The following is a 12,078-nucleotide window of genomic DNA, read 5'->3' as shown; positions in this document are numbered from 1 at the left end:
TCAGCTCTTCATCTCAAAACTAGTGCTCTACCACTTGAGCCACAGCATCACTTCTAGCTTTTTCTGCTTATGTGGTACTGAGGAATCGAACCCAGGGCCTCATACATGCAAAGACAAGCACTCTACCACAGAGCCACCTTCCCAGACCCATCCCTGAGACTCTTATCTCCAATTAACCACCAGAAAACCAGAAGAAAAAAAAAAGCATTTTTCTTATCTTTAGGAGAAAGAAGACTTTAGAAGTTTAAGGGGGAAAAAAATCCAGATTTTTCTACTAAAAAATTAGGATACCTGACTGGCCCTCTATTCGTTCACGGCTATTATAGACTTTACCTAGAGGCTGACTTCCTTTAAATGAAGTATGTATTCTTCAATTTCCCATAGTCTCCTCTACTCTCCAGGGCTTCTTGAAGCCAGCAATATGTACAAAGTAAAAAGTAAAAAGTTTACATGATCGGAAGAGAAACCAGGGCATACTTAGGATTACTTGCCTTTTGCTTATGCATATATGCATATGCACTATATGTGCACATGCAAAAGACAGGTTATCATATATATTTATGTATATCATAAAACATATTACTTTTATTATTATTGCTGGTAAAAGTACAAATTGATGAAAGGTAGTTTGATGGATGACACATAGCTTGATGGGCTGGTTGGTCTGAGGTTGCTGGAAACCCAGTATGCAGTTACTGGAGTTTGATGGATGGCACATAGCTTGATGAGCTGGTTGATCTGAGGTTGCTGGAGACCCAGTATGCAGTTGCTAGAGATTGGACAAGGCTGCTGGACATTGTAGGAGGCTCACAATGATGTAGCTAGAGATCCTAAATATAGTCAGGAATCCCACGTATGGGGTGGCAGGAGGGCACTGAAGGACAGCTGCACCACGGGTGGCATACATACAACTTGTTTGGCTGGTCGTTCTGATGTTGCAAGAAAGCTGTTGTCTTGTTCAGGATAGCCAGTTTAAGTCTCAAACTATTCTGAGTGGCAAGATGATGTAGCAGATGTGTCCAGTGTTACAAGTATGCTATCCAGTGGTCGGAGGTCTATCGTTGGAGGAGATCCATTCTGGAGTCACAGGCAAGTCAGTCTAGGATCAAAGAAGACATGGTCTAGGCATCAGAAGAGTATTGTTCTCGCATAGGATGAGTCCCCATGGGCTCAAAGGGAATGATTTGGGCCTTACTGTTTAGTCAAGATGGGTTGCTGGCTTGGGGGGAAAGTTGACATGGTTAAGGCAATACCTGTACAGACTCTCCAGGGGAGCAGTGGTGACACAGTGCCAGTGAAGCTGTTAGGCTTGACTGCTTGGAGTACAAGAGCCAAGGTGCCTGGCATGCAAGTATGGTCTGGTTCAACTGAGTCCTTAGATTGGTTGGGGTTGTCTTGCCCATAGGGAGTAAAAAGGACTTGCCCTGGGAAGTTTCATGTTGAATTGCCCCAGGAGGAGACTGATGGTTCCCTGAGGTCTGAGTAGGGTTGGCTTGCCCAGAGGAGGAGATTTTCCCTGAAAGAAAGGTCATAGGGGCTGGCTTGCCTGTGAAAGGAGAGAGAGGATTGAGGAAAACTGGCTCCAAGGATTATGACTTCCAAGTGTGGTGGGCCCTGGAATGCCTTCCAGATGTCACTCAAGGAAGACAAGTGAAGGAGAGGGACTCTAAACATCCATAGACCTGAGATGCTCATGCACTGTTGATGTTTACTGTAGAAGTAAGGTTTGCTGGATGTAGCCACCAAAAGAAAGAATGTATGCAATGCCGTATTTTGAGATATTCAGCAATTCCATATGAAAGAGATGCTTGGTAGCTACTGAGAAGCCTTCAAAAAAGCCACTTACAGCCTCTGTATTTTTGAGGACTTGAATTAAAGGGACTTGACTGGCCAAGAGTCAACCAGGAACCTTTGCACTAACTGAGCTCCTAGTTCAGGTGGGAGAGACAGTGTCTCACAGGGGGACAGAGGCAACTTTTTCATCTAGTTGGCTGGAAAGGTTGTAGGTGTAAAAATAGCACAGGTATGCAGATATATGCATGTCTAAGAAAGGGGGGATGTGGTACAAACTGCATAGTGGCTGTTTGCCAGCATTCCACTTTTACCTCTTCTGCTTATATATTAACAACATGTGACTAGGTAAACTGGTTGACTCTTGTACTCTGAAATCAGGAGGATCGTGGCTATCTAGGGCAAAAAGTTTCTGAAACATCTCAGCCTGTCTTACTGTGAGACAATCTGCTCTTTGGTAACAACATCATAGGTAGACTGGCCTAGGTTCCAAGCCCTTTTTTATGACTTTGGGCAAAGCCCTTATCCTTTGGAGCTACAGTTTTTCCCTGTAAGTGGGTCTGACGTACCGGACTCACAGCTGTCCTAAGTTAAAAGAGCAATGAAGGTGGGCACTGTCCCTAGCATCTGTCTCTAGAAGCTGTGGCTCTTTGTGCTGACCCTGGAGTTTGATACCTAGTGTGATTGGGTGGGTGATCTGCCTCAGTGGAGAGTGAGGAGGAAGACTACTGCAGCATGGGAGGAAAAAGTAAACAGGGGCCCTGAAAGTAAAAAAAAGTAAAAAGTAGCCCCCCTGGCTGCTTTTCTCAGCTCTGCCCAGCACTGCAACCCAGGCACACTGGGACTGCACTCTCAACCTGGGCAACCTCCCTGGGCCAAGTGTGCCAGTCCTCATCTTCATGCTGACAAGAGTGACATTACATGCCTGAAGCCTACCTTCCGGAAGACTAATTTCCCTCCTCACAAACATGCCAGGATGGACACATAAGGGTTGGGGCAAGTGCTCCACGGTGGAGCATCTGACATTATCTCAAGCTGGGGCAAAAAAGCTAAGCTCAGCAAGCCTTTCAGTTCAGCTCACCTCTACCTCCAAATACTAATCAGGTCTAGAATTTCATGTGGAATGTCTGCAGCTGTGTATACACCTACCTGCTGAAATAGATGTGGTCCCTGGTTCAGGCATGCTGAGTCCTCAGTTATAAAAACAATACCTCATTTCTTCCTCCTGGTATTTGTACATATGGCCCATGGTGTCATCATCCTTGGAGCTGACATCCTCTCAATCAACCCTAAAATACAGGGAGACATGTGAAAGGAACTGTCTTGGTGAGTTTGAAATGAGTATCTAGAATGTTACTCCTGGCTATAATCATCCTCTTATATGAGAGGTCTCTAAAACTGATTCTTCCCATCTGGAATTCTGTTCCCTGGCATCCACAACTCTCCCTTCCTTCCCCCTCCCACCTCCCTCAGCAAGCCATTTTTGCAAATCTACCTCTCATTCAGTACAAGTATTGCTAGCCTAACACCTACCTCTGAGTGATGACAACTCTGAGGAGCAATTTTCTTTCCAACTTTAGGGCATTTGGCTTTGGTCCCCAGGCAACAGCAACACAATCTGCGGAGGCAGGATAAAATCCTCCTTAGGATACTTTGATGACTTCTCTTTTTAGAATCTTTGGTCTGTTCGTGATTTATGTTACACTTCTCAATGGCAGTTTCGTTGCTGCCTTGTGTGGAAAGGGTGTTTTGCTTTATGGAATCTTCAGTAGGAACAATGTCCCCTGAGTCATGGTTGGTGATTGGTACAACTTGGGGCTGACCACTTTCATCATTTTCAGGTAGTGAGGACCGGTAGGATGAGTAGTATTTGGTGCTGTGACCAGCAATCATGGTAGCAAATTTGGGACATGACTGTCTCAAGGAGGTATTTTTTTTCTTGGAGTCTTCAATGGGGTTGATGACTTCTGTGTTGTGCTTGATGGTTGGTGCAACTTGGGGCTGACCACTGAGGTTGTCCTCCAGTACTGATGAGTGGGTTGGTGAATAAGTTTGAGTGCTTTGACAAGTATCTCTGGTAGTGAATTGAGAATTTGATGGTGCCAGGGAGTTTTTCACCACCGAAACTTGGACAGATTTGTTGACTTTTCTTAGATTGTTGGTGACCTCTGCTGAAACTGGGTAGCACCAACGAGTTAAGTTAACTAACACCACTTGAGAGTATGGGGATAGGCTGTGCTTTGATTCATTGTTGGCAGTGGAAGCTCTTCCAACAAGCCCCTGGGAGTTAGCACTTGTGCCTGTGAAGCAGGCAGCTTTGGAATTCCAATCTACTAGAGTGTCTGGAGAACTCTGGGCAAGGAACAAGTCCCTAATGTATATTTGCCTCCCGCTTCCACTCATGCAGACTGGCACAAGGTCAGTACCAGGCTTGGCCAATGGGCTCCCAGGGGATGAGCTCATTGGCTGCCCATAGTGCCTCCCACTTGCATTTGTGCAGACTGGCACAGAGCCAGCACCAGGTGGGTCTGATGGGTTCCAAGCAGATGAGCTCATCAGCCGCCTATAGCGAGGGCGAGTTGGAGGTGCTGTTGAGGCCTTGCTCATGCTCTCCTCTGATGAGCTGGCCTCATCCTTAGACACACAATTTTGCAAGGGCGGGGTGATACTGTGCCCACAAGGCTCCCTGTCTCTCTGTATTACTGATGAAATGATGGGGAGCTTGCAAGTTGTATCTCCTTGGTCTTGTGCTTTGGTCTGTATGGCATTGACAGCATCTTCAGGTGACATTTCTTCTAATAAGAGGTATGCTGCCATTGTGCTGTCGTACTGGTCATACAGTAGACTCTCCCTGATGTCACGTAGGCTGAACCCCATCGCACACATAACTTTCGTAACACGAGCATAAGAAGCCTTGCGCTTATTTCTTATGCAACCCGGTGGTGAGTTCTTTAGCCATGTGTGCCTCTTGAGGTGTGTTATTAGAGGTCTTTCTAGAGGATCAATTTTTAATATGTCACATATGAGAGAATACAATTCTGGTGAGATGTAAGCTGGCATGACTTTCTTTAGCTGAAGAAACTGTCCTTCCAGCTCTGCAAAATTCTCTGATGGAAACGGAACTGAACCTGTGACCATGAAAAACAGAATTATACCAAGACTCCAAATGTCTACTTCTGGGCCGTGGTAAGGTTGGCACCGTATAATTTCTGGGGCCATAAATGGCAATGTACCACAATATAATTCGAGTTGTTTCTCATCTGAAAAAAAGGCACTGAGGCCAAAATCACTCAGTTTAATGTTATAGTCATTATCAATTAGTATATTTTCTGGTTTGAGATCACGATGTACAACGTGATTTTTGTGACAAAATTCTACAGCATCTGCAAGCTGGTGGAATATCCTGCAGGCCTCCTCTTCCTTCAGACATTTGTACTCCATAACATATTCAAGGAGGTCACCTTTGGTAGCATACTCAAGCACCAAACAAGTTGTCATAGGGCTTTCAATAACATGGTATAGTTTGACAATATGTGGATGATTCAGGTTTCTTAATATTAGGGCTTCAGAACAAGGGTGGTCAGAGTTTTCTACTTTATTTATAATCTTGATTGCCACTATCTTTTTACTTATTTTATGCTTGGCCAACTTGACTTCAGCGAAAGTCCCTTGGCCTAATGTTCTTAGGAGATCATAATGCTTGTTGAGCTCCTCTCTAATAGTTGTAATTTCTTCCTCACCTTCAGCAGGATTCATGGTCATCACCAACTAACAACGTCAGATAGATAAAAGTTGAAAGTGGTTATAATCCAAGGATGTTTATCGCTAAACATTGCCTTAAATAAATTCTTGCATGGTCTACTTTAAGGTCTTATAAAAATAAGAACAAAGAAAACCCAAAAAGAGAAGGAACCAATAAAATCACAGATGAAATAAATGAAATAAAAACTAAGAGAACAATACAAAGGACTAAAGAAACAAGAGTCGTAACATGTATCCAAGCTAAAGAGAAGAAAAGATGTAAGATAAAGAAAGGAAAGGATGATACTACTGAAATCAAAAGAATCATTAGGGAAGTTTTGTTTTGTTTTTTAGTTGATGTGGGGCTATACTTGAGCCTCTTTGTGCTTAAGGATAGCGAACTACCTAAGCTACTTCTGATTTTGAGTGGTTAATTGGAAATAAGAGTGTCATGAGGACTTCTTCCTGGGCTGGCTTCGAATTGCAATCCTCAGATCTCAGCTTCCTGAGTAGCTATGATTACAGGTGTGAGCCAGCATCAGGAAAGATTTTCGAGGATTTATATATACTACAGCAAATTGGGAAATCCAGAAGTGACTGAATTTTGAGACACATTGGACTTACCAAATTGAAAACAGATTAATAACGAGCAGAGCAAGTAATGGAAACTCTCAGCAAGAAAAGCCCAACACTAGATGGTCTTGATGCTGAATTCTCTCAGACCTTTGGAGAAGGACTAACACACATACTCTCGCATACTGCCACATAAAATAAAAGGGAAGGATATTTCCAAACTCAATTCTCTTAAGCCAGGATCTCCTTGAAATCAAAATCAGGTAAAAACATGACAATACTAAAGGAAAACTATGAACCCATTTCCGGAACAAAAGAAAACCCCCAATAAAAGAGATAAATGAAAGAAATACAAAGGAAGAAGGGAGAGATCATTCCCTAAGTATATGATTTTATACTTAAAAGACCCTATATTTGCCAGGCACCTATAGCTCATGCCTGTAATCGCAGCTACTCAGGAGGCTGAGATCTTAAGATCCTGGTTGGCTCTGAAACTCTTATTACCAATTGACAACCAGAAAACCAGAAGTGCTGCTATGGCTGAAGCAGTAGAGCTGAGGAGCTGACACACAGTGCTCAGGCCCAGAGTTCAAGCCCCATGACAAGAAAAAAAAAAAAAAAAGATCCTATACTTAAAAAGAAAAATGCTCTTCCAGAAAACTTAGATCTGTTAGACCTTTTAAGCAAACAACCATAATATAAAAGCAATGCACAAGTTGGTACCTTTCTAAACACCAACAGATTTACTGAAAGCAACAACCATACCATCTGCAATAGATAGCCACAGAAAAAAATACCCTTAGGGAAACTTAACTAAGGTGGAGAAAGACAACTGTTCTGAAAACTGTAAAGCAAGAAAGAAGAATCTGTAAAACATACTAGAAGATGGAAAAACTACTTGTGTTCAGAGATCAAATATCCAATATTACTAATATGGCCTCACACCACAAGTGATAAAACTCTGCACCGTCCATCAAGCCTTCAATGTTATTCATTACAGAAATAGAACCTTTAATCCAAAAAGTGATACGGAAGTATAGAAAAATCCTGAATCCTTAAGCACTCCTGAGCAAAATGATCAATATTAGAAATAACAATGAAAACAGACTTGAATGTGTACCCCAGAGTCACACAGAAACAGACACCCAAACCGAGGGGATCAAGGAAAGATCCAGAAACAAGCCCCTACAACTATAGCCATATGATTCTTAACAAATGTTCCCCCAAAAATCCACTATGAAATAGATAGCCCCCTTCAAGAAATGATGCTTGGAAAACGTGACATCCATACTGATGACAAACGGCATCCCTATCTCTCACCTTGTACAAAAATCAACTCTAAATGGACCAAAGATTTTAAGCTTGAAAAAAATATGGGGAAAACACTGGGCGAACACTTCAAAACCTAAGCACAGATGACTTTTTGAATAGGACTCCAAAAACAGATCATGCTTCTTTTAGGACTCCCATAGCTTGAGAAATGAGATGGAGAATTGACAGATCTAATTGAATCATACTCTATCTAAAAGCTTTGGCCCAGCAAGAGAACAGAATGTGGATACAGCTTACAGGAGAAAATCCAATGAGGTATGAATGTCTAGAATATATCCAAAACACATTAAAATGAATACCACAAGCCAAACTAATCCAAGCGAAAAGCAAGCAACTAAGGCCAGGTAAGTAAAGCTACTCAGCAGAAATCAGGAGGATCATGGTTTGGCTTCATAAAAACCTACACCCAATTAAAAAGCTAGCTATTGTGGTGTACATCTGAGAGCCTGGCTATATGTAGGAGAGAAGACAGGAGGATCACAGGAGAAGACAAGCAGGAAAATAAACACAAACTCATATCTACAAAACTGACTAGAGCACAAAAGGCCGAAGATGTGGCCCAAGTGTTGAGTTTTCCTTGTGCTCTGCAATACCCTGCTTCCAAATCCAGTAAAACAATGACACACACATACACACACACACACACACACAAGAAGAGAGTATAGAAACTCTTCATATGAATAAGTGCAAATGCCTAATGAATACATTTTTCCTATGTACTATCAAAACCACATTGGAATTTCCCCTGACACCATTGAGAATGACACCATTAAGAAAACAACAAGCAGCCAATGCTGACAAGGATTCAGGAGAAAATATAAAGTAAATATACAAGATGATAATATAAATGTTACTACTAGTACACCCACTAGGAAAACTGGTATATAGGTTTCTCAAAACATTCAAACACTAGGACTTCTAGAACTTTGAGCTACACAATTCCTCAGTACATATACGAAAAATCCAAATCAATGTACTGTAAGAATGACTATGTATCTGAATGTATCCCATAACTATTCCCAACTGCCCTATTGTGAATTCAGTGCAGGTGCCCATCAATGGAAGAGTAGATCAAGAAAATTTGCAATGTTCACACAATGGAGATCTACTCAGCCATAAAGAAGAGTGGGGTTGTACTGTTTGAAGTGATAGAGATGAAATTAGAAACTGTCTAGGAAGTCAGTATGGAGGTCACACGAAATGAAAAATAAACAATCCAGAGGATTACACTCTACCACTAGAAAGTCACTTGTATTATCTACATTTATTGTGACAGCATTCACAATAGCCAGTGGTTTATGAGATAAGGTGTTCAATGACAGACAAATGGATGGCAGTGGTATGTAGACAAATGGATCCTGTGGAATAGCTGCACAGCCATAAACACAAATGAAATCACATCATTAAGAGGAAAATGGAAGCAACTGGAGGACATAGCATTAAATAGGGCAAGATAAGACAAGTTTAAAAACAAAATACCCTTTAAAAAGTTTTTGTTGCTGGCTGGGAAGGTGGCTCAGTGGTAGAGTGCTTGCCTTGCATGCATGAGGCCCTGGGTTCGATTCCACAGCACCACATAAGCAAAAAGAAAAAAGGCGGAAATGGCGCTGTGGCTCAAGTGGTAAGAGCGCTAGCCTTGAGCTGAAGAGCTGAGGGTCAGGAATAGAAAAATGATTATTGGGGTGTGGATACTAGCATTAACAGGATTGGGCTAAAAAAGAGGATGGAAGAGGTTGAAGATGTTTCAAATGTATTATTAGCAAGATTGAAAACCGAATAAAATTTGTTGAAAATGTTTCTGGATGTGGAACATGGGGTCAGATGAGTGACAGAGACTGAGGATGTTTAGAATAAGTGTAACTATGTAAGAAAGTAACAATGAAATGTTCTATTGTATAATCAGGTATATGCTCTTGATGTAGAAACATCTGGAAAGTAATCTGCACAAAAAAGACAAACAGCTTCACTCAGGGCTCTATCTACCAGGTGTAGTGAGCTTCATCGCTGGGGTCTTTGTGAGGTTAAAAAGGGAAAGAGGGAGGATGGGAAGGGGCAACAAAGGAGGAGGCTACAATGCTTGATAATAAATGTACTCATTATCTTGCCCATGTAATTGTAACCCCTCTGTACAGTATTTTCACAATAAAAAATTAAAATTAAAAAAAAAAGAATCTCATGAGGACTTTTCTACCTGGACTGGCTTCAAATTGTGATCCTCAGATCTCAGTTTCCTTAGTAGTTAGGATTACAGGCATGAGTCACCTGCACCTGGCTTAAAAGAGTTTTTTTAAATGATGCAAACATGTCTGGGGCTAGGAAGGTGGCTCAGTGGTAGAGCGCTTGCCTTGCATGCTCGAGGCCCTGGGTTTGATTCCTCAGCACCACATAAGCAAAAAGAAAAAAGCCGGAAGGGGCGCTGTGGCTCAAGTGGTAGAGTGCTAGCCTTGAGCTGAAGAGCTGAGGGACAGCGCCCAGGCCCACCCAGAGTTCAGGCCCCATGACCGGACCCAAAAAAAAAAAAAAAAAAACATGTCTGTCAATTGTTTTGTTAAAGTTAATAAACCTATTTAATGAAAAGCTGAAAAAAAAGGGAAAGAAACAAATCATAGCTTTAAATAACCACTCTATCTGTCCACACTGATTTTTTTTTATCTACTTCTAAATACAATTAAGAATCTGTGGAAGCTTTAGGATTCACTCGGTTGTAAACAATTATATTTGCTTATTTACAATTAAAATGTATTGGGTACGGTACCATCAAGGATCTGACAAACTAAGAAAAGCTGGACTCTAGCCAGGCGCTGGTGGTTCATGACTATAATCCACGCTACTCAGGAGGCTGAGATCTGAGGATCACAGTTAAAAGACAGCCCATGCTAGAAAAGCCATGAAACTCAATCTCCAATAAACCACTAGAAAACTGAAAGTGGCACTAGCCTTGAGCTAAAGAGCGAAGGAAGGAAGGAAAAGAGAACAAAAAGAAAAAAGCTGGACTCTTGGATCTTAACACTCAGTATTTTCTGGGACCAGGGAGAATGGAGGGTTCCTATAAACTACAAGTACACGAGTAATAAGGGTAAAATGCACTTCAATATAGCTGGGTAACACACCAGCCTTCATTGTTAGAAAATATTCTAAAGAATATTATTTCTTTTTTCTTTTGCGAGTCCTAGGGACTGAACTCAGGGCTTGGGTAGTCGCTGAACTTCCTTTTCCGCAAGGCTAGCAATGTCTTTTTCTGTATATATGGAACACAAGAACACAAGGCTTCATGCATGAGAAGCAAATACTCTACAATTAAACCACATTCCCAGACCTTTTCTCTTTTTTTGAAATATGGGTGCCAGAAGCTAACCCGTGAAATGCTAGCTAACCAGTGGGTTAAGCCCTGAGGATCCAGGACACACTTAACTCTAATAAACAACTCAGAAAATGCAAGACGTGCAGCTGCACCTCAACTTTTGGAGACTAGCCTTTGTTGTGAATACAACGAAGTTCAAAGCCCCACATGGGTTAAAAAAAAAGTTAATTTTTTTATGGTTATTATGAAAGTGAGGTACACAGGGATTAGAGTTAAGTAAGTCAACTAAAGAGGACTTTTTTATTTTTTAAATTTTCATTATTATCAAAAAGGTGACACACAGAGGTAATAGTTACATAAGAGTGTGTTTCTAGTTAGAAAATCTCCTTTCCCCCTGATGCTCCCCCAGTTATTCCTTCCTGTCCCCACCCACTAGTTGCATACATCATTTGGAACAAAGTGTCTACCTAATACCACTGCAACATTTAAAACAAAATTTCTTAAATCTTCATTCACTGCTGAAATGTTTATCTACAAGAATATATTCAAGACTAATTGGTAGAGTGCTTGCCTAGCATGTATGAAGCCCTGAGTTCCATTACTCACTACCACATAAACAAACAAACAAAAAAAACAGCCACCAACCAGGACACATGAAGTACTCAAGTGATTGAATGCTAGCTTTCAGCAAAGGAAATCCTGGGACAATGCCCAAGCACTGAGGTCAATCTCCAGGATTGGGGGAAAAAAAAAAATACACCTTCAGACTGATATACGTATATATGCATGTAGAGATAACACTACCAGGTATTTAACCTGGCACCAGTGGCTGGAGCCTGTTTTCATAGCTACTCAAGAGGCTGAGATCTGCTGTCATGGAACAAAGCCAGCCCCAACAACAAAGTCCCTAGGACTCATCTCCAATAAACCACTAGAAAACCGGAAGTGGCCCTGTGGCTCAATGGTACAGGGCTCACATTGAGCTCAAGAGCGAAGGGACAGAGCACAAAGCCAAGGGTATAAGCAGCATGACTGACCAAAAAAAATCAACAAAGGAACACTAGATATGTGAATATACATATATATATATATGCACATATATATACTTTATATGGATAAAGTTGAAACATGAACCCAAGTAAGGAGCCATTAGGAGAAAAGGGCAATGGAGAAGGAAAAGAAGGAAAAAAGAATAATTTTCATACACAGTGAGTACATATGAACACAGCATAAATAACCACAAAGAAAGCTGTTGGTCAACAGAGAAATGAAGGCACAGGAAAACAGAAATACACTATTGGGGGTGTGGATACTAGCACAGTGGGGTTGGGCTAAAAACG

At 41.5% G+C, this 12,078-nt stretch overlaps 1 protein-coding gene across 3 annotated transcripts in view; it reads right to left on the bottom strand.

The window, feature by feature from the left end:
- Positions 1–602: 602 nt before the first annotated feature.
- LOC105996851 (serine/threonine-protein kinase MARK2-like) overlaps positions 603–12,078 on the bottom strand; it is a 15,216-nt gene continuing 3,740 nt past the window's right edge. Inside the window, exons 2-5 of one of the 3 annotated variants that reach the window (XR_001175628.1) lie at positions 3,325–5,559; positions 2,941–3,080; positions 1,254–1,516; positions 1,024–1,099 (exon numbers count right to left, since the gene is read on the bottom strand). Coding sequence is in view for 1 of the 3 variants with exons in the window: in XM_013031089.1 (XP_012886543.1) it covers positions 1,037–1,099; positions 3,325–5,553 (2,292 nt within the window). In the remaining 2 variants the exon portion in view is untranslated. Of the gene's footprint in view, positions 1,100–1,253; positions 1,517–2,940; positions 3,081–3,324; positions 5,560–12,078 lie in introns of all 3 variants that reach the window. The other 2 variants (XR_001175627.1, XM_013031089.1) reach the window with 2 other exon arrangements.

Source organism: Dipodomys ordii, unplaced genomic scaffold (genome assembly GCF_000151885.1).
Source record: "Dipodomys ordii isolate 6190 unplaced genomic scaffold, Dord_2.0 Scaffold137, whole genome shotgun sequence".
NCBI lineage: Eukaryota > Metazoa > Chordata > Mammalia > Rodentia > Heteromyidae > Dipodomys > Dipodomys ordii.
Note: the sequence above shows the minus strand (reverse complement) of the source record. Positions and strands in the feature narration are given on the sequence as shown.